This window comes from Podarcis tiliguerta (genome assembly GCF_965153285.1).
Source record: "Podarcis tiliguerta genome assembly, chromosome: 10".
NCBI lineage: Eukaryota > Metazoa > Chordata > Lepidosauria > Squamata > Lacertidae > Podarcis > Podarcis tiliguerta.
This window is the reverse complement of record NC_139543.1, coordinates 66,211,343-66,230,634: the sequence shown is the minus strand read 5'-3', so window position 1 is coordinate 66,230,634 and position 19,292 is coordinate 66,211,343. Positions and strand designations below refer to the sequence as shown.

The 19,292-nt window shown below is 48.0% G+C and overlaps 1 protein-coding gene across 1 annotated transcript in view; it reads right to left on the bottom strand.

The window, feature by feature from the left end:
- Window positions 1–19,292, bottom strand: part of MKLN1 (muskelin 1) — a 91,074-nt gene that overhangs the window by 2,991 nt on the left and 68,791 nt on the right. The window contains exons 13-17 of the mRNA XM_083402021.1: window positions 17,071–17,218; window positions 12,798–12,912; window positions 11,020–11,159; window positions 5,852–5,954; window positions 2,851–2,905 (exon numbers count right to left, since the gene is read on the bottom strand). Coding sequence (XP_083258147.1) covers window positions 2,851–2,905; window positions 5,852–5,954; window positions 11,020–11,159; window positions 12,798–12,912; window positions 17,071–17,218 — 561 coding nt within the window. The remainder of the gene's footprint in view (window positions 1–2,850; window positions 2,906–5,851; window positions 5,955–11,019; window positions 11,160–12,797; window positions 12,913–17,070; window positions 17,219–19,292) is intronic.

Sequence of the window (19,292 nt, the reverse complement as noted above, 5' to 3'; positions counted from 1 at the left end):
ACACGGTATCCTTTTATTGACTTTGTTAACACAATCAAGCATGGTTTCCACCCTACATCGACTCATGGAACCTTATGGAGAGACACTTTCATTTGACTGCCTTTCTTGGAACATCGGAAACTACAGCCATCAAGAGCTGTTTCTGTCTCCTTCCCTTACACTACTAAGCTCTGTTTCCTTGCATGAGTATGTTCTGCTACTTGAAATCAAAAATCATTTTTTAAAAAGAGAACATTCAGCCTCATATATGCAACTTAGGCTCCTCAGAGCCAAAGATGGGTGAATGCTTCTAGATTTTTTAAGATATATGGCTATATTTTTTCTTGGATACAATCTGAAGGAATTATATTATGGCTTGTTAGGCAGATATCCTGTAAAAAAGGTAAAGGGACCTCTGACTGTTAGGTCCAGTCACAGACAACTCTGGGGTTTTGGTGCTCATCTCGCTTTATTGGCCGAGGGAGCTGGTATACAGCTAGCAGCGCATGGAAACACCATTTACCTTCCTGCCGGAGCAGTACCTATTTATCTACTTGCACTGGCATGCTTTCAAACTGCTAGGTAGGCAGGAGCAGGAACAGAGCAATGGGAGCTCACCCTGTGGGATTCAAACCGCCGACCTTCTGATCAGCAAGCCCTGGGCTCTGTGGTTTAGACCATAGCGCCACCCATATCGTGTACAGTCCAACAAATTATGGGTTTTATACACAATCGTAACTTCTTTTTTATCTACTGCTGAGTTAGCAAAAGGCTGCATAGTTTTTGTAGCCAGAGGAATGTGCACCAGAACTATGCAACCATGCTTGTAAACTATGCAACTATGCTTGTAAAAGCTTACAAGCAGTTGGGTCCAAATAAATGCTTAGGAGCCTTCTCCAAGAGTTTGTCTAAAGAGGACTAAACTTTCACTTTTACCCCCCTCCCCCGCCACCCAAAAACAGAGGGGGAGGGGAGGGGAATATTAATTAAAATGGAACAGCTGGATGACAGGCCAACAAAGTGCCATTGCACATTGTGTACATCACACAAGGGACCAAATGCTGTAAACAAACCTATCCTTGGACTCTGTGAGATGCCCTTGAAATGTTGAACCAGGCTTCCCGGATTTTGATTATTGTATTTTTGGACTGCAAAACGGTTTAGTATGCTGGCCGGGGCTGAAGGGGGACCTGCAGCCTTAAATATCCAGAGGAGAGGCCAAGATGGGGAAGGCTGAGTTGCAGCCGAATGTAAGAGCTACAAGTTCATCCTGCCGGTCCATCCCACAAATGCTTCGGTGGAACGCAACTGCCCTGCGGCCGCAGGAGCAAGGCCAAATGTAAGCCAGCCAGAACCAGAGGTGAGGGCTTTGTGCTCCACCTAAGCAGTTTGAAGGCTTTCGTAACACAACACAGGCAACAGCACAGTGGGGTGAATCTATGGGACAGCGGTTCCCACGGCACTTTAAACAGAGCCTGATGGAACGAGGACCCCAACAGGGAACGAGCTTCGAAGGCTGACTCTAGTCTTCACATTCCATTTCAAGGTACAATGCCAACAAGCAGGACCGGATTTAGGTTTGATGAGGCCCTAAGCCACAGCGGGTGGCGCTGTGGGTTAAACCACAGAGCCTAGGACTTGCTGATCAGAAGGTTGGCGGTTCAAATCCCCGCGACAGAGTGAGCTCCCGTTGCTCGGTCCCTGCTCCTGCCAACCTAGCAGTTCGAAAGCACATCGAAGTGCAAATAGATAAATAGGTACTGCTCCGGCGGGAAGGTAAACGGCGTTTCCGTGCGCTGCTCTGGTTCGCCAGAAGCGGCTTAGTCATGCTGGCCATATGACCCGGAAGCTGTACGCTGGCTCCCTTAGCCAATAAAGCGAGATGAGCGCCACAACCCCAGAGTCGGTCACGACTGGACCTAATGGTCAGGGGTCCCTTTACCTTTACTTTAAGCTACTGAAGGTAATGGGGCCCTTTATATGTCCAGCTGTCCTTTGCCAACAACAAAATGTCGCTTTTTCTGTGTTGAATATACGCTATATGGTAATTTATGGACCTAATAGGTATCTAAAGCCATTTGCACGTAACAAAATAGGAGCCTACACAACACAAACACTGTTGCTGTATGTAGGTTTTATTTTATTTGCTTTTATCTTATATTTTGGAAATGTACATCCAAGTGTTTTTTTCTTTAATTTTTTTGGGGGCCCCCAAGAGACTGGGGCCCTAAGCTATAGCTTGTTTAGCTTATACGTAAATCCGGCACTGCCAACAAGCCTTCGATTCTGATGCTCGTCTTGCTCTCTACCTTGCAGATTAGCAATTCATGGGAGGGGAGGAAGATGCGGTTTGCGCAGTCCAAACCCTGCTTTTGCAGCAGGGGTCTCACCTCTCTCCCCCCGGCAAGAGGCCCAGCTATCACTCAAGTTGCTGTTATAAAAAGCGGTCACTTCAGGGGGTCACGGCAGAGGGAATGCGAACAGAGGATTATTATAGTTTTGGGAGCTCAACTCCAGACTTTCTGGTTCTGGGAAGTTTGAAAACTTTGCTGTTTTCCTTGACACGCTGCCTGAGGAGAGAAACGTGCCCACGATTGGGAAGAACTGCCTGAGCTCGTGCACTTGAGTGACACACTTTGCCACAGCAGGCAGAGCGTCAGTCTCTGCCCCCGCCTCCATGAGGCAAGGCTTGCTGGTGGCTGCCAGGGTGACATGGCACAAGTTAATTTGTTTTGACCGGTCCCTCCGCGCTTGTGTGGCTAACACCACCTTCCCATGTGTGGAGTACCGACAGCCTGAAACTGATCCCCATGGCGTTTCTGGGGATTTAGGACAGAGGCTCCAATTCCTGCTGATCTGAAGCATACTCACCCAGAGTGCTCAGGTCGGAGCCGGACTTGAAGAGGGCTGAAGCAAGTAACTGGAACTGGAGAGGAAAACAAACAAGATGTTATTTTATTTTATTTTTAAAGGGTTCAACATGTTCCCATGAGGGGCATAAAGGCTTCTTGATCAACAACAATGAAATCACTTTGGTTGAAGGTTGGGGTGGTTCATTTTTTTATTATTATTTTGGTGGGGGGGAATGTTTCTTGACACATCTAATGCTGCCACACAGAGGATTAATGTTCTATTGCTAAGGAATTCTACTTTTAAAACCAGGCCTTTCTGACCGCATCAATTTATTGCGCTGTCATCTTTGGCATTTCACAAACGCGGCCGAGCCGTCAAGAAAAACCGCTCCTCATTGCAAGCAAGCCAGACTAAAATATGAAGCCCGATTCTCGTCGGAATGGAGATATATAGGCAGTGGCAGCCTGAGGACTCTCTCAGCTATTACGACGGAAAGAAAGACCGGTGCTCTTGTCAGGCAAAAGCTAGGAGGACAGATTTAGGCATCCTTAATGCAATCCCTGAAATGGCTTACTCTCTTGCTCAGTTTTATGCAGATGGCAGACTTCCCTGGGCTGTGGAGGAAGCCAGCTGAAATCAGCCTCTCCCAACCTGGTGCCCCCTCCCCAAAAAGGTGTTGTGCAATAATTTTATAATTTATACTCCACCCATCTGACTGGGTTGCCCCAGTCACTCTGAGCGACTCCCAACAAAATATGAAAAACACAATAAAAGCTCAACCATTAAAAATTCCCTGATACAGGGCTACCTTCAGATGTCTTTTAGAAGTCATATCGTTGTTTATCTGCTTGACACCTGATGGGAGGGCATTCAACAGGGTGGGCACCACTACTGAGAAGGGCCCTCTGCCTGTAACCTCACTTCTCGCAGTGAGGGAACTGCCAGAAGGCCCTTGGAGCTGGACCTCAGTGTCCAGGCTGAACGATGGGAGTGGCCTGAGGCCATTTAGGGTTTTAAAGGTCAGCACCAACACTTTGAATTGCGCTCGTTAAAAGCTAGACCACATGGCAGAGGGCTGCTCCCTGACCAGCTGTCTTCAGATGTACATGGTACCAAGACGGGCCTTGTTGACAGCCAACGTTTTGAAAATGAAATAAAATAAAAATTAAAAATTCCTTCCAGTAGCACCTTAGAGACCAACTAAGTTTGTTACTGGTATGAGCTTTCGTGTGCATGCACACTTCTTCAGATTGTGTGTGTGTACGTACGCGCATGCGCCACACACACACACAGCAGAACAACTGCACAGTCCATATTAATAGCTTTGTGCGGAGCGCCTGAATACCAAATGTTGTTGGCCCATATTAAGCTTGACGGCACCCAGGGGGCATTTTGTAGGGCACCAAAGCTAAACAGGACGCTGGATTAGGAGGAGCTTTGCTTCAGTCCCCACTGAACGGCCACAGCAGTTTAAAGACATCCCCAAGTGAGATCCTAGTTGCTTCCAGAAAGCTTTGCCTCTTTAAAGGGGTTTAAATACCGCCAGCAACAGAGGATTCAAAACCATCAACCATCAGGGGCTACAGGGGCATCTGCAAGTTCTCTCCAGGAAGTAAGCTATAACTGTGGACTGCAGTTCTACTGGCGAGTATATCCCATGGAACTGAATGGGGGGACCTATTTCAGAGTTGCATTTTAACACTCATTAAAAAAAAACAAAAACAAATTTGCCTTCTCTTTCTGGGATCTTTCATTTACACCGTATTAGACTAATCAGATGCCTGGCCAAAAACTGTTCTGTCCAGAACACGGTGTTTGTTTCATTTGGCTGCGTGGCCTCAAGCCGCTCTCTCTCTCTCTCTCTCTCTCTCTCTCTCTCTGATATGTAATTCTACCTTTTCTGCAGTTATCGTTTGCAATTTGCAAGACAGACCTCCCACGAGAAACATAAGCGAGTGTCAAGTGAGGCAAAAGCTTCTCTCTGGCCCCTGGTTAATACGCTCACTCAGAATTGCACTGTAAAGCTTTCCCTGAAACCTGTGGGCCTCCAGGCAGCGTTGCGCTGAAACTCCCAGCTAAATCGCACTTTGCGCATGCACAGAAGCGTCGAATCGTGACCCGTGCGTGCACAGACGCGCCGCTGCAGGTTGCGGACGCTGCGGGTTGCGAACGTGCATCCTGCACGGATCACGTTCGCAACCCGAGCGTCCACTGTGTCAGTGCATGCGACACATTGCAGATTAACAAAGAGGCCTTTCCGCCGTCAGGAGCTGAAGATGGAAAAAATAAAAAAATGTAAGGGCAAGAGATCTAGGACAAGCTACTTCAAAAGGAAGCCTTGATATATCAATCCATCCAAATGCAAAGCACATTTAACTTTTCAGGAGATGGAACTGTGACACTCATCCACCACGCTAGCCAGGGCACCAAGGGGCTTTGGCCCTGAGCTGTTTTTGCATCTGCAGGCACAAATTCATGGAGGCAGCCAGGTCGCTCTGGGAATGCCACAATATGAACCTTCCTACATCAATGGGAAGACTTATGGTCTCTGTGTGTGGTTTGGGAGCTGCATGGTCAGGGGAAAAAGCAATGCTGTCCAGGGTTGTAAAGACTGCGGAGAGAATAATTGGGTGCCCTCTTCCCACCTTGGATCAAATCTATGCTTCCAGGTGCCATAAGAAAGCTGCAGAGATAGTGCGCACCCCAGAAATGATCTCTTTCAGCTTCTGCCTTCTGGAAGAAGGTACAGGGATATAAAGACTAGGACTAGCCGCCTGAGAAACAGCTTCTATCTGGTTTTAAATGCAGTGTAAGGAGTCTCTATGGGAGTATATTGTATTTTGAAAATGGGGTTTCAGAGTTTTTAGGGATGGGGTGGCAGGGATAGCAGGCTCGTTGGTATTGAGTGTCTTATGTAGATTCTCTTTCCTTTTCCAATTTCGTTGTTCTGTATGGGACAATGACAATAAAGATTATCGTATCGTATTGAAGAAAGCTAGCCAATCTCCCCACCCCTTACCTCTTTTGTCTCCTCTGGGTCAGAGTGGTCTACGGTGACGAACAAGTCGTTCTGAAGGTATTTCAGGGCACTTAGCGGGTCTGTCTGGGCCTTCTCTTCAAACCTGGGGAGAGACATGTGAGGCAAAGGGTTTATAGTTTACAGATTGCTGGAGGCGGCTTAAGAGATCTTTCTTTCTAAAAGCTCGGCTGCTAAAAAGAAATAGCCTATCACCTGCTTAAGTGATGCAAAGCTACCCGGGGTCATTTCTGCAAGGCTGCCTGATGAAAGCCTGAGCTCAGGCTCAGGCCTCCGTGCGAAACAAGGGCTCAAGTTTAAAGGTGTTTGGGAGAAGGCTAGATCAGGGGGGATTTACTTGGATTTTGCCTTGACTGAAGCAATATGAAACAGTAGGGGCAATCCAGTTCAAAACAAGGTCCCCCCCCCTCCACCGCCCACTCCATAGTGCTTTCAAACTACTGAGGCTGCAAACAAAACTTTCATCATTGCACCCGGAAAGGGTTCTTCTTTTGAGGGGAAGGAAATATAGCCAGAGATGTTAGTGTCAGCCTCTAAAATGGAATTATTTTTAAGGGCCATCTGTCCTTGTGGAAATTTAGCTACAGGAATGGTAAGGCAAGGCCAAGCCTCATCCTTACGTCAGCTCAATGGGTTAGATAATACCAGGGTTGCAGGTTCGATCCCCATATGGGGCAGCTGCATATTTGTGCATTGCAGGGGGTTGGACTAGATGATCCTTAGAATCCGTTACAACTCTGCACAAGATACAATAGTAAAGGTAAAGGGGCCCCTGACCATTAGGTCCAGTCATGACCGACTCTGGGGTTGTGTTGCTCATCTCGCTTTATTGGCCAAGGGAGCCGGTGTACAGCTTCCGTGTCATGTGGCCAGCATGACTAAGCCGCTTCTGACGAACCAGAGCAGCGCACAGAAATGCCATTTACCTTCCCGCCAGAGTGGTACCTATTTATCTACTTGCACTTTGACGTGCTTTTGAACTGCTAGGTTGGCAGGAGCTGGGACCAAGCAATGGGAGCTCACCCCGTTGTGGGGATTCGAACCGCCGACCTTCTGATTGGCAAGTCCTAGGCTCTGTGGTTTAACCCACAGTGCCACCCGCGTCCCTCACAAGCCATCTTCAAATATCTTAAGGCAGGCATAGGCAAACTCTGCCCTCCAGATGTTTTTCGACTACAACACCCATGATCCCTAGATAACAGGACCAGTGGGTCAGGGATGATGGGAATTGTAGTCCCAAAACATCTGGAGGGGCAAGTTTACTTGCACCTGTCTTAAGGGCTGTCACGTGGAAGATGGAGCAAGCTTGTTTTCTCCTGTTCTGGAAGGTTAGGATTCGAACCCATGGCTTCAAGTGACAAAAGAAAGGAGATTCCGACTAAACATGCGGCAAAACTTTCTGACAGTAAAAGCTGTTCAAGAGTGAAATAAGTCTCCCTCCGGGGGTTGTAGTCTCTCCTTCCTTGGAGGTTTTTAAGCAGAGGTTGGATGGTCACCTGTCAGGGATGCTTTAGCTGAGATTCCTGCATTTCAGGGGGTTGGACTAGATGACCCAGGGGGTCCCTTGCAACTCTATGATGTCACAGAAAGGCACTCATTGAGAAATGCTGTCTTCAGAAAGGCACAGAAACCCCAAAATGCACAAGACAAGCTCTCCCTGATTATTACTTGGTAAATAATAAATTATTGAGCAAAACTGTTTCAATTTATATCTCGCCGCCTTGCAAGGAACCCAGGAAGACAAGCATCCCCCACCCATTTTAATCTTGGCAACCCAGCATGCAAGGTTGGCCTTGGTAACGGATGGGGAACCTGCAGTCCTCTGGATGTTACTAGACTCAACTCCAACATGGCTAGAGTTCAATGGGAGATGGAGTCCAGAGACATCTGGGAGGGACGCAGGCTGCTGATCCTGTGATCAAGATACTGAACAAGTTTTAATCAGGATGCTTTGCAACAGCAATGTTTCCCTTAGAGGCAAGACAGCAACAAGGCCACAACAGGGATTCCTGGGAAATGGTGTGGGGCAGCGAGAGGAAGAGAGAATATCAACCTCGATTCATTATTTTACTGGGTAGCTTCAGGTTTGCCTTGTTGTTGTACGAAGATTATGGTATTCATGTGTGTAACCAAAGCCACAGCAAATAACGAAAGCATAAAGCAGAATAAAATACATTATAGGGTTAGAATAACTACAAAAACCAGGCATTCTATCACATAAGTGAATTTAACGTCCTGAATCAGCCATCAGTTAGTGGCCCTTATTCTGATTGCCCCGGCTATGAACCTAGCAACCTTTGCTGTTATCTGCTCTTTTTGATCTGATAGAAGAAAGGACATGGTGGGAGTGGTTGAGCGCCCTGGGATGGTTAGTACGAGTGGGGTGATTATCTCGTTCCTCGGGTCTTTGTAGAGCATACAGGACAGGAGGGCGTGTGCCGCTGTTTCGGTGCTACCATCTCCACAGGGGCAAAGACGTTTCTCAGGCGGGATCTTTTGGAATCGACCCTCAAGTACCGCAGATGGCAAAACATCCAGTCTTGCATGTGTAAAAGCACGTCTGTATTTTGGGATAATAAGTTTGTGCAGATATGGGGCCAGAGAATCAAAATGGAGAGGTGGAAACTGAACATACCCAAGGGCAGAATTTCCTTATAGTGTCCAGGTTGTTCTGGTCTCGGAGGCAGTATGCCTACGAATAATACCAGAGGATGGGATTCCCAAGGAGGGAAGAGTGCTACTGCACTCAGGTCCTGCTTCCAGACTTCCCACATGTACCATATTTTTCGCTCCATGAGACGCGCTTTTCCCCTCCTAAAAAGTAAGGGGAAATGTGTGTGCGTCTTATGGAGCAAATGCAGGCGGGAGGCTCTGCTCAGCGCTCCCTTTAAAGAGCCGCGTGGAGCGTGTGTGCGGCTCTTGGGGGCTTTTCCCTGAGCAGGGAGAGGGTGCAGCCCGTCAGTCCCTTCTCCCTCCTTGGGGAAAAGCCCCCAAGAGTCGCACACACATTTCGTGTACTCTTTAAAGGGAGCACAGCTCTTGGGGGAGCCTTAGCCATGCGCAGCCTCTCCCAGGCAGGGGATGAAGGCTCGCCTTGCCCAGGAGAGGCTGCGCGCGGCTAAACAAGAAGCCAGGACAGCCAGAGAGATCACTGTGTTGTGATCCTGCTTGCTGTCCTGGCTTCTGGGATTCAGATTTATTTTTTTTCTTGTTTTCCTCGTCCAAAAACTAGGTGTGTCTTATAGTCTTGTGCGTCTTATGGAGCGAAAAATACGGTATCTGGTTAGCCACTATGAGAAATGGATGCTGGACCAGAAAGGCATTCAGCGGCCATGCCTCCAGCTCTTCACTGCACATACGCATTGCAGCTGTGATCTTATCTGTTTTTAGCATTTTTATCCTGCTCTTCAGCCAAAAAAAGCTCCCAGAGCGCTATACAGATCATTTAAAGTCCAAGTCAGTCCCAGCCCCTCAGGCTTATAATCTAAAAGACACAGAGGGGGAAAAGGGGGGGGGTGGATGGGGGGGACCAAGCAAAGACAGGCACCAGTTAGAAAGTTATTCTAAGGGCTGGCTGGGATGGAAGCTGTCTCCCGATATGCCCCACAGAGGACCTTAAAGTCCATAAATAGCAAGACCCTAGAGGTCCCAGGCCCTAAGGAAGTTAGATTAGCTTCAACCAGAGCCAGGGCCTTTTCAAGACTGGCTCCGGCCTGGTGGAACGCTCTGTCTCATGAGACCAGCACCCTGCGGGATCTGATTTCTTTCCGCAGGGCCTGTAAGACAGAGTTGTTCCGCCTGGCCTTTGGCTTCGAATCAACTTGATCCCCTTCCCCTCTTTCCTTTTTTCCTTTCTCCTTCTGTGACGGAACTCCTACTTGGGGACTTCCTTGGCTTTTTTTCTGGCCCACATAGGACCAGTCTGGATAGTTGGCCTTGGTGAAGACTTGACATTTTCATCCCCAAAAAGTTTTTGATTTGAGCTTCTACTGAAATGAGGCTGCATTTTCATGTTATATTTTAATCTTGTTTTTTAAGTTGTATTTTAATCAATTGTTTCATACCTGGTGTTAGCCGCCCTGAGCCCGGTCTTGGCTAGGGTGGGCAGGGTATTAATAAAAAATATTATTATTGTTATTGTTATTGTTGTTGTTATTGTTGTTATTATTATTATTATGAGAAGCCTGCCAGCAGAGTCAAAGAAGTAGCCCTGTTTCCCTTCACCTAATCCTTAAAAGGGGGGGATCACCATCCAGGTGAGCCAGTGTCGCTCTTTTCGTGGCAGCAATATCTGAGCAGTCTGGTGAAATTTCAGTGCTCAGGGGTGTCTCATCAACTGCAGCCATGTTCCACTGTTGTCGTCCCTCGTGTATGCTGGGAAAGCAGTGCATCCCGAGTAGTCTGCTTCTTGAGATTCATTTCCCAACTGCTACGCTTGCTTCCAGCTGCAGACGTAAACAACCCATACCTTGAAGCTCATGCACACCACAAATGCAAATATTTTACTCCCAGGGAGCACCTAGCTGCACTATCATTCTTGATGGCCGGGAGGAAAATGAACTGCATGGCTGTGTCGTGCATCCCTAGCCCACTGAAGCAACAATAAAACAAAACGGCAGCGCTTTGAGTTTTCCTTCTGGAAAGGACTGCAATGGCTGGGCAGCAGGGCAGCAGTCATTCACCTATCATGGCTGGTAACCATTTACTTATAGGGGACAGCCTCCCTTGGGGTCATGGAGAAATGGTGCGCCTTTGCTGCAAAGGGGAGCTAAGACACAGGGAGCGCTGAGTTCCACAGAGCCAGTTCTATACCTGTCAACCATGTGCCTTAAGGCCTCTAAATTGTGATTTCAAAAGCCGAGATTCCTGCATTGCAGGGAGTTGGACTAGGTGATGCTTAGAGACCGTTGCTTCCAACTCTACAATTCTGTGATTTTATGATTGGGGGGGGGAGGTGTACGTGCTTTTTTAAAGAGGAAAAAATTACACACATTTTGATGACAATAGGAAGGAACCTTGAGCCCTATTAAAGCAACAAGGCTGAGCATTTTTTAAAAAAAATAATCGCATAGGGTTTCTGGCACACTCCCACACACTCTTGCTTCTTAATGCCAAGGGACTCGCTTCTGCAGTCTCTTGCAGGCCTGTACCTGTGCTTCCTAATTAGGTATTTGCAGTGGCGCAGAAGGTATTCTTTCGAAGGCCGGCAAAGCTTCAGGGACCAGAAATCATCCAGCCGCATCTTTGGAGAACAGGATTTGCCTGGATTCCCTCCAAACAAATAATGGACCTTGAAAGACAAGAATTGAGATGTCGAGTCATAAACGCCAGCGTGGTTCAATCAAGACGGCTGGGTGAGCCAGCCCAACCTTTGATGTGCTCTCCCCCCCCCCCCAAAGGAGCTCCACCTGAGCAGCTGCTTGGGGGACGAGGGGTGGGGTGATGCGTGCCCAGGTTGTTGGGTTTATCCCGCATGCCTCTTGCGTTCCCCTCAAGGTGCAGAGAAGGAAAGCCGCAACTGCTCTGAATCACCTGCTTTGTGGTAAAGCTGTGTAAAGGACAATGCAGCGTATAGGAAGCACACACAGACACAAACCCTCTGTTCAACTATTTCTGGCAAAGCACCACTGGTCAAATGAGAAACTATACAGCAAGCTGGGCAGTAAGAAAGAGATCAACTGCAACAAGTTCAATGAAAAGAGAGATGACTGTAGACCCAATAAAGGTAAAGGTAAAGGGACCCCTGACCATTAGGTCCAGTCGTGGCTGACTCTGGGGTTGTTGCGCTCATCTCGCTTTATTGGCCAAGGGAGCCGGCATACAGCTTCCAGGTCATGTGGCCAGCATGACTAAGCTGCTTCTGGTGAACCAGAGCCGTGCATGGAAACGCCGTTTACCTTCATGCCGGAGTGGTACCTATTTATCTACTTGCACTTTGAGGTGCTTTTGAACTGCTAGGTTGGCAGGAGCAGGGACTGAGCAACAGGAGCTCACCCCGACGTGGGGATTCGAACCGCCGACCTTCTGATCGGCAAGTCCTAGGCTCTGTGGTTTAACCCACAGCGCCACCCGCGTCCCTGTAGACCGAATACATATGCTGAAAATCATTATGCCAATGAATCGGATATGAAACCAGCTGCTGGATTCTGGTGCCCCAGTCACGTGACATACTCACCTGTCCTTTAGGGAGCACACATGTATCAAAAGGCCCACATAGGGCTTGAACTCAAGCCTCAGCCCCCAGGCAGCCATTATATTTGGCTTGGCTTCCCAGAGACAATCGATAGGCAGGACTTGTTTTACAAGAGGAGGGAGGGGGACACTTTTAGTCCATGGCACAGCTCATCCACACGTATGCACTGGCCTGATGCCCACCCCACCACCCCCGGAGCTCCAGGCCACCAGCAGCACAGAGAAAGAAGGGCATGCTCCGATGCATCAAAATGGATGCCATTTTTGCTCCTCTTGGTGCCATGGTGCCACCTTATCCTATCGATGCTTGCTTTGTAAATGTATGTTTATGTATGCAGAGGAAAGGGGCAAGGAAGGGTTACTTTAGGTGTGCTGTTTAATTTGGGTGTGTTTGCCTGCACTTGTAGGCATGTGAGAATGAGTCAGCAATCATGTGAGAATGACTCGGCACAATCTACATTATAAAGGCTATTGCGTTTAAGGCAAGTTTGCTCTGGGCCAAAGCGCAGTATGTATGCTGGAATGAGGCTCTAGGCTGTATCTACAACTGTATGCTTTATGTATGTTCCTGGAACTGAATTATCGCCGGTAAAGCAACGGACTCTTCTTAGAAGCGTTGGGCGTTTCTCTGGTCTTTTGCACATTCTGTTGGCACTGGGATGGGCACCCTTGCAAGTGCCCCTACATACTTAGCATGGTTGGCCCCGATTCCCACCCTGTGTCCAGACAGGCTTACCTTGTGCAATTCATCATACACAAGCTGGTGTGCAAAACGCGGGCAGGGCTCTTCCTCTTGAAGGCTTTTGCTTGGGTTCTCTTTGGCGGCCTGGTCGTTCTTGTAGACACAAGACCTGCAATACAATATGAGATGAAGCGATTCAGAGTTGCCAGGCATCAACTCATGGCTAGCTGGCACCTGTTTAGCAGCGGCTTGCACCGCCGCCGCCGTCAGGATTCAAACTATCTACAGTGGTGCCTCGCAAGACGAAATTAATTCGTTCCGCGAGTCTCTTCGTCTAGCGGTTTTTTCGTCTTGCGAAGCAACCCTATTAGCGGCTTAGCGGATTAGCACTATTAGCGGTTTAGCGGCTATTAAAGGCTATTAGCGGCTATTAAAGGCTTAAGGGATTAGCGGATTAGCTGCTAAAAGGCTATTAGCAGTTTAGCGGCTTAGAAAAAGGGGGTGGGGAGCGAAAATAAATCTCAAGACTCGCAAGACATTTTCGTCTTGCAAAGCAAGCCCATAGGGAAATTCGTCCTGCGAAGCACCTCTGAAAACGGAAAACCCTTTCGTCTAGCGGGTTTTCCATCTTACGAGGCATTCGTCTTGGGGGGCACCACTGTATTTGCCAAATAAAGGCTACCTGGGTGCTGTCATCAACCCCTCTGTAATAAACTTGCAGCATTTATAAGCACTTGTTTTTTTAAAAAAAAACTGCTCTGAAAAATGAAAGGATCTATTGTGAGCCGCAATGAACAAGAGCCAGAATACCGAAGAACGATGCCAGGATGGTTCTCAGGCAAGAGGAAGAAACGAAAACTAGGAATAGACAAAGCTCATGGATGAGGAGGAGGAGGAGGAGTGGTGCCTATCCATTGTTATTAGGCATGATAACCAAATGGAACTTCAGAAGCAGAATTGCAGAATACAGTCATATCTTGGTTTTCAAATAGCCTAGTTCTTGAATGTTTTGGCTCCTGAACTATCAAAACCTGGAAACGAGTGTTCTGGTTTTTGAATGTTCTTTTGGAAGCTGAGCGTCCAACAGGGCTTCCGACTGGTTGCAGGAATGCTTTGGTTTTCGAACGTTTTGGAAGTCGAACGGACTTCCGGAATGGTTTCAGTTCGAATTCCAAGGTACAACTGTACCTCAGAAATAGCATTTGTTGGTTGCAAGCAACAGGGAGGGCTGCAAACTTCGCACGCTGCTCGTGGGCCTCGTCAGGAGAATAATAGTTGGCCAGTGTTGGAAACGAAATGCTAGAGTAGGTGAGCATGGATCAGGGCTTGAGAAGCTGTGGCTGACTAGATGCTGCTGGACTCCAACTGCCCGCAGTCCTGATTGCTGGCCATGCTGGCTAGGGATAATGGGAGCCCAGCAACAGCTGGAGATCCTCAGGTTGACCAGTGTTAAATGGCTAGGGAGTGTCATAGGATGCTAATCTATATAGCACAAGTCTACCGACTCCCTGCTTGCCCATCTTCACTTTTCTCATCCCCCTTGTACTTTGAATGGCCTTTATCTGTCAAGCTAACACCTTAAGCTTTCCCTTGCCGTCTCCTCCTGCGCTTCCAGGTATCCCCACTCATCACTACTGGGAACAATTCCTGCCCTTCCCGCCCCTCCCACGTTGTAGGCTTGCCCATATGCTTCAACACATTTTAATGCCACTCGCCGGTTTAACAAAAGGGCAGCTCTTTAACAGTGGTAAGAATGCCGCACGCAGCAGAACTGTAAAATGCAAGCAGGGATAAAAGCAGCAGTGCTGGAAAAAAACTCATCTCAGTAAATCCAGCTTTGACCTGCTGAAAAACCTGTGTGAGTCAAGACACCTAGAATACATAAATTTCAGTCCCAAATGAGCCTTTCTGCATACAGAATTCCACATAGAAGGGGTCACATCTGAAAAGCCACCCCCTTCTCTCCCAGTCACTGTCCATCTTATTCAGAGAAGGGTGTGTCTGCACTATGATGACTGTTCTTCCTCAGATCATCCTTTAAGATGTCCAGTTCCCAGCCCACTCAGGGCTCTAAAAAGGAGAGAAGTTCTTGTTTTCCAAGTCGCCTTCAAAAGCAGCTCCACATTCAGTGCCTTACAGTGTTCTATACTGGAGATTATCAGAGCATAGATGTCCTCTGCATCACTTCCAAGCAAGGCCTACCATGGTTTTAGCACTGACTATTAATCATGTAAGGAAACTGGTTTATTGTTATTTAATCTTTGTTAACATGTATAATATATACATGGAGCAATTCCAAATATCCAACAGCACCTACGCTCCCCTTTCAGAGGCCGCTGCTGAACCAGACACCACGGCAAAAACATTCCCTACAGGAAAATTGGCCCTTAACTGCGCGGCATTCGTAACTCCTTTTGCCAGCGCCGTCCCCTTCGAGTTTTTCTCGGCAACCCATCAGCACCAGAACATTTTTCCTCTTCTCAGAAAGTGCCGAGATGCTCGGCATTCCTGATGCTATGCCAGAATCCACACAGACAATATGCAAAGTCCGGGTCTTGCAACAGAAACTATCTGGGAGGCACATTCCAAATCACAAAAGCACAAGTCTGGATTAATACATCCAGAACAAATGCCACCAGCGGGTTCTGTTCAGAAATGCCCCCAATACAGGCGTCCAAACAAAGGGAAAGAATTGAGGAATTAGGAGAACGTGGGTTCGCCTGCTCCTTGGTCACTGTGTGATGGGCCTCACATCCACACAGGAACCTACATGCTCAGAGACTAAAGGCACCGAGGCCCCAAATTTCCAACCAGTTCACAACAAAATCAGAGAGGGAAAATGCGGTGTGGCTTGGACCCACACACCTCTGGCGCTACGCACACAGGCTGTGATGCTAAAGCTTTACCCAAAAGCACAGGTGGGGTGGGTGGGTGGGTGGGTGGGTGGGTGGGTGTACGTGCGCTGGCAAGCTGTGACACTCCCATCCCTCCACCTGAGTAGGTCTAAGAAAACAGCCCTGCTGGATAGTACCAAAGGCCCATCTAAGGCAGCATCCTATTCTCAGTGGCCAATGAAAGTCCCCAAGCAGAACCACAGAATTGTAGAGTTGGAAGGGACCGTGTGGGTCATCTAGTCCAACCCCCTGCAATACAGTAATTTTTCGCCCAAGCCAGGGCTCGAACCTATGACCCTGAGATTAAAAGTCTCACGCTTCACTGACTGAGCTATCACAGCTGCTGTTTGTGATATTCTTTCTGACAGCGGCAGTAGATTACTTAGCATTCATGTTACAAGTTAACAGCTGGTGCTATGTGAATACAGTCATACCTTGGTTATTGAACACCTTAGTATTCATACATTTTGGCTCCCGGACACCGAAAACCCGGAAGTGTGTGTTCCGGTTTTCAAACGTTTTTCAGAAGCCAAACATCCAACGCAGCTTCCGCTTGAGTGCAGGAAGCTCCTGCAGCCAATCAGAAGCCGCGCCTTGGTTTCCGAACGATTTCGGGAGTCAAACAGACTCCTGGAACGGATTAAGTTCAAGAACCAAGGTTCCACTGTACTAAAAGTAATTGTTCCCGGCCACATTTTGAAAAGCATTCACTCCTTTTTGATCGTTTCATCAGGGTAGCTGCCGGAAGGTTGAATTTTCATGACCATCAGCTCTTCCTCCATGCATTTTTTTCTAGAAGAGTTTGGATTTGATATCCCGCTTTATCACTACCCGAAGGAGTCTCAAAGCAGCTCACAATCTCCTTTCCCTTCCTCCCCCACAACAAACACTCTGTGAGGTGAGTGGGGCTGAGAGACTTCAAAGAAGTGTGACTGGCCCAAGGTCACCCAGCAGCTGCATGTGGAGGAGCGGGGAAGCGAACCCGGTTCACCAGATTACGAGTCCACCGCTCTTAACCACTGCACCACACTGGCTCTCACTCCTCTAAAACCTCTACTTCGCATGAACAGAAAGTGCTGAAGAACACTAGGAAGTGCAAATGAACCTGCTCCTGGTGCACGTTTACAAATATATGCAAAACCAGACTTTTTACTGGGTCTCTTGTCTGCAAGATTGAGAGCAGCTTATGGGGTAGATACAGGACACTGCTTCCCTGCAAGGATCTGATGTTTCTTTCCAGGGAAGTAACTAATGGCAGTGATGTTTGAGGAGTGTGGACAAAATGCCACTTTCTCAGGCCTGGGGTTAAAAAACCTGGTATCGCTTCCGCTTACATGCGGCTACAGGAATACACACACTTTGCGAATTAACATGAAGAGGCAAATACTATTTCACTCCAGGAGGAGGGCGGAGGGGAATCTTCTGCCACTCACCAGCTGTTCCGTACAATGTCATAAATCCAGAAGGAATTCCGAACATTCTCTTCCCTTTTCTCCTTGTCTTTGCTAAGTCCAGACAACACATGGATTTCATTCAGTTCCGGGTCGATGGTAGCTCTTTGGGTGAAGCCGGTCATTGGGACTGTTGGTTGCGGGGAGAGAAGAGCAAAGAAACACAGTCAGTGTACGGCGGTAGCTGCTGGTGGCGTCTTGCTAAGCATGGCTATTTGAACTGCAGAAAATGAACCACTAGATGGCAGGAAAATCACAGGCCCTGAAGAGACCCAAAGAAGCTACTCCAAATTTCTTGCCCTAGTGCAGGATCGACAAACCCTCCAGATCCAGCCACAAATCCTTTTGCAACCCATCCAGCTCATCTCCTGTGCCTTCATGCATGCTACATTTTGCGAAAGTAATTTTTAGGACTAATTTTACTGCATCTGCTCTTTTTAAATTCATGCTTATCAAAGTCAATTGGTGTGAGACAGGGTGCTAAATGGAGCTTGGAACAACGGGTGGCATTGCTTTAAACTTCACAGCAAAGCTTTAAAAAGTTCTGGAATAAGAATGCAATTCTTATTCCAAAATCAATATGCATCCCAAAGGCACAGATACAGACTTTTTGCACATCCTTTGCCTTGCACCCGACACCGACTGCGTGGAGATTTCCTATTTTATCAAGAGTCATTTCTTCCCCCCCCCCAACACAATCTCTTTCATCCCCACCGTCAGATCTGCTCCTCCTGGAATGGAAATTGACTGGAACCACACAATTTCATGGTTCGGTTAATCTCCAGGACCCTTATGTCTCAGTGAACAGGAAAGCGGAGGGCAGAATGTTTTGGGTGAAATGGGAAACTACAGTTGATTAGGGGCTTCCACATCGCATCCAGGCCTGCCAGAAAGGGGGAGGAAGTGGCCAGACATGCCGGCACAAGGCTCACCTGTAAGTTGAGATGTGATCACTAGAATGTGGCCATTGGCCTTAGAAATTTTGGCCTCGCTGGCATGCTGTTCACTGTAATATTCCACCCCCTCCACCCCCCCCCCAAAAAAACCTGAACAGGTATTTAAAAGGAAAGGTCCCTCTTGCAACAATTCTCACAAAAACCACAAAAGGGGCATACCAAAGCTGCCCCCGCTTCCGCTTTCCCCGCAGAGGATTACTGGAGGTTTCTCTTTAATTCCCATAAAAGCATAATCAAATAATTGGCCGCTCCCGTTGTTTGTTGGGCAAGTCCCTGCTCCCGTTTCCCTGGGCAACCAGGCTTTCAGCAGGCATGTGTGACCAACACGTGATCTCTGTGTGCTGGTTCTGTTTTCCTCTCCCCCTCCTTCTGGATCAGCTTACAGGCATTGTTTGGGGTGAGGTGCGAGGGGGGGGGGCGGAGGAGAAATGCCCGGGAGAAAGTTACCTGGTTATCCGAGGCACGTTGCTCAGAAAAGACACGGCTTGCAGAAGCCGCCAAATCACACAACTTAACACTTTGAAAGCCACCTGCAAGAAGGTAATTTTGTGCACAGGAGGCCCCTTCCCAAGGAGCAAAAATTCGGTCTGCGGATAATCTTTCTTTACGGCCGTTTCCATGCAAAGGAGCACAGCATGCAAGCAGCCGAGCTCTACCGGTTGCTGCTGTTTTTACTCCTTTTAAAAGCAGGGGAAACATTGCGCCGTGACTAAGCAGTTCTAGACGATGCTCAGCTCCCCCGCAAAACAAGAGAAAGCAGCACGTGGCTCGTCGGAGGGAGAGAACAACCCTCATCCAAACCCATCTGCCTTCCATTTGGTTCAAATTCGCTACCTCATTAGCACGGAGGTGGAAAACAGGGTTATCCCCCTGAGCTGTTTGGGGTCCAAGAAAAGCATTAAAAAACTGGCACGGCCCAAGGCCGGCGTCCGAAACAAGGGATGCGTTCCGGATGCTGCAAAGAAAGGGGCTTTAAGCTGTTCTCAACTTTTGGTATGTTGCATTTATCCCTGGTTTAAGACCGAACTAGAAGGGTCAGTAAAAGACCTGTGACTAGACCATAGCTGTAAATGTTTCCCTCTTTTTAAGGGAAATTCCCTTATTCCGAATAGGATTCCTCGCAAGAAAAGGGAAAAGTTGACAGCTATGAACTGGACCTCCCAGGGTTTTCAAGGGTGTTAAAAACAGCAGCCATAGGATGCGGTGCAATTCGGTCAAGGCCGAACTAGAGATGCAGACTGGATAGGA